The 2,388-nt window shown below is 34.3% G+C and overlaps 1 protein-coding gene across 1 annotated transcript in view; it reads left to right on the forward strand.

Annotated features, from left to right (window-relative positions):
* The window catches only part of UNC79 (unc-79 homolog, NALCN channel complex subunit), a 185,541-nt gene that overhangs the window by 7,192 nt on the left and 175,961 nt on the right, over positions 1-2,388 (forward strand). The window contains 1 exon segment of the mRNA XM_023538367.1: positions 2,230-2,322. Coding sequence (XP_023394135.1) covers positions 2,230-2,322 — 93 coding nt within the window.

A 2,388-nucleotide genomic window follows, 5' to 3' on the forward strand; every position in this document is an offset into this window, starting at 1 on the left:
ATCCAAAGGTCATTGAACCATTTGGGCTGTTCTCCAAATAGACTTCACCTAAATCATCTGAGACACTTGGGCATCTCTCCCATTTTTAATGGCCTCCAGGCACGGTGATTCTCAGCCTCCCTTAATAGTAGTTTTCATTTTTTAGAAATGCTTCTTAATAAAAAGTTTGAGATGAATTTAAATAAAGGTGAAAACACTTGTCTCAAAAAGAATATTTTTTCATGAGTATATCGGAGACTAGACTTCTTTTTTCTTCCTTAAACGAAGGGAATAAGGGATATGCAATTATTCCTCTCATACCTGGATGCCTTACTCAGTGTTTCCTGTCGTGTTTCTTATTTCTCTAGTAGGGCTTTTCAAATGGAGGTCAAAGGCCTAGTTGCATCAGAATCACTTGATATGCTTATTAAGTATGGACTTTTCTTATTTCCAGAGTTAGGCTCACTAGATGTGGGCTCCCAAAAGCTGAATTTGAACAAGCTTCTTGGCTCAGATCTGAGAGCACCTTTAGATTCAGCTCAAAGTTCTTTTTCCTCAATCATATTCGATTAAGAGCAATGAACTGCTCTCCACATCTTTGTGTAATTATTATTACTTATTTATATTGTTTAGCCAAACAAATTTATCTACCTGAATATCACCTGCTTAGTGGGTTAGCAGCAGCCCAGCTGCAAGTGATGGATGAAAGCAAATGCAAGTAAATGAAACTTAATTATAAATCAGTTTTATTTGTTTGTTTATTTCTGTAGAGCTATTGTAAAAGCCACCATTTATGTAATGCTCCAAGTCCTTTATGAAAAAAAGAATCATGTTAAATTTTTTTTTATCTTTTCTACTTTATTATATGACAAATTTGTTTTAGTGTTTTAATTGTTCTTTTATACATGTGTTTTATTGTAAGTTGCCTTATTCTCTTGGATGTAGGTGAGATATTATTTCCACATGTGAATTTTAATATAGAATAAAATAAAGCAGATTTTAGGGTTATCTGCTTTTTTGTTATAGTTGTTGCCATGTTAACAATCTTGTCCATTATGTGTAGGAAATCGAGAGTAGACTTTTTGAGGGTGTTATACTTACTGTACACTGTTCTGTTCATGCTTTCTTGACAATTTGCCACACAAACCCATATATAGGGAGAGATTTCTCCTACTTCTGCAATTATCCTTGAGAAAAGAAATTTGTTTACATTCGAGTCCTTGTGAAGTTTCTTCTATTGTGGGTCTTCTCTCAATTACTGTGTTTAGAATAATCAACTACTTTTTGGAGACAACATATTACCCCGAATGACTTCCATCAGTGCTAGTTTTGAATGCTTTTTGGCTTTATCTGATACATTCTCTTAAAATAGAGAAAGAAATTTAATATAGAGTTGAATATCATCATAAACAAGCCACTTAAAGATGTCCTAAAAGATGCCTTAAGTGGTTATCACCTGGAGGCCAGTATTATATAGCTGTAAGATGAATTTTGAAGAAATCAATTTGCTTTGTGATTGAATACTTGCAGCACAGGATAAAAAGTTCAGTGACAGTGTTATTTACAGATTCAAAAAGTGCATTATTTAAAACAACTCAGGTGGATCTAAAGATGGTAAGCTCTGGAAAATAGAAAAAATTCTCATGGTAATGAAGATACTAATGATGAAATTCCATGTGACGGTTTGCATAAAATTGTTTAACGATTTGTGAGTGTTGGAAATAATTTTTAAATTAATGTACTATTTTTTATAATACATGATTTAAAATTTGTATGTGTAACTAAATTACTAAGGTATCCATTATAAGTAGACTATTATCATCTGCATCTGAAAGTTAATCTATTCATATTGGGTTCAAAAACATCTTATTTTAATTTTCTCACAGGGATAACCTTCAACATGCCTTTATGCTTGGGTGCTTGGAGGATTCTTTTTTTTTCCTTTCTTTCCCACCTAGGTATAAACATCTTGAGAGCAGAGGCCACACCTACGTACAGCTCTGCTAAAATCATGACATCATATTCTGGCACTGTTCTGCTCCTTGTAGAGTCTCACCAAACGCTGGCTACTGATGATGACAACCGTAGCATTTGTGTGCTTGGACAAATTTTTTTTTTTGTGGAAAATGTCCGTTGATTTGGTTGGGACCTTTTTAAAAACAGTATTTCTTCTCAGCTCTCATGCTCTATGCAAAGTAGCAAGTATGTGTATAGATTAATTGTGTCTAATTAAAACTATTTTTATTTCAGTGGGTTCCTCAAGGAGAGAAGGAGTGCCCGCCCACGTCAATCTCTCTGCATCATCCATGCTAATGATTGCAATGCAGTACACATCCAACCCAGGTGAGTGGAAATATGGGTGGCTTGGCTGATTCCAAAACCAGTAATGGAACAAGACATCATACAGGT

Source organism: Pteropus vampyrus, unplaced genomic scaffold (genome assembly GCF_000151845.1).
Source record: "Pteropus vampyrus isolate Shadow unplaced genomic scaffold, Pvam_2.0 Scaffold219, whole genome shotgun sequence".
Taxonomy (NCBI): Eukaryota; Metazoa; Chordata; class Mammalia; order Chiroptera; family Pteropodidae; genus Pteropus; species Pteropus vampyrus.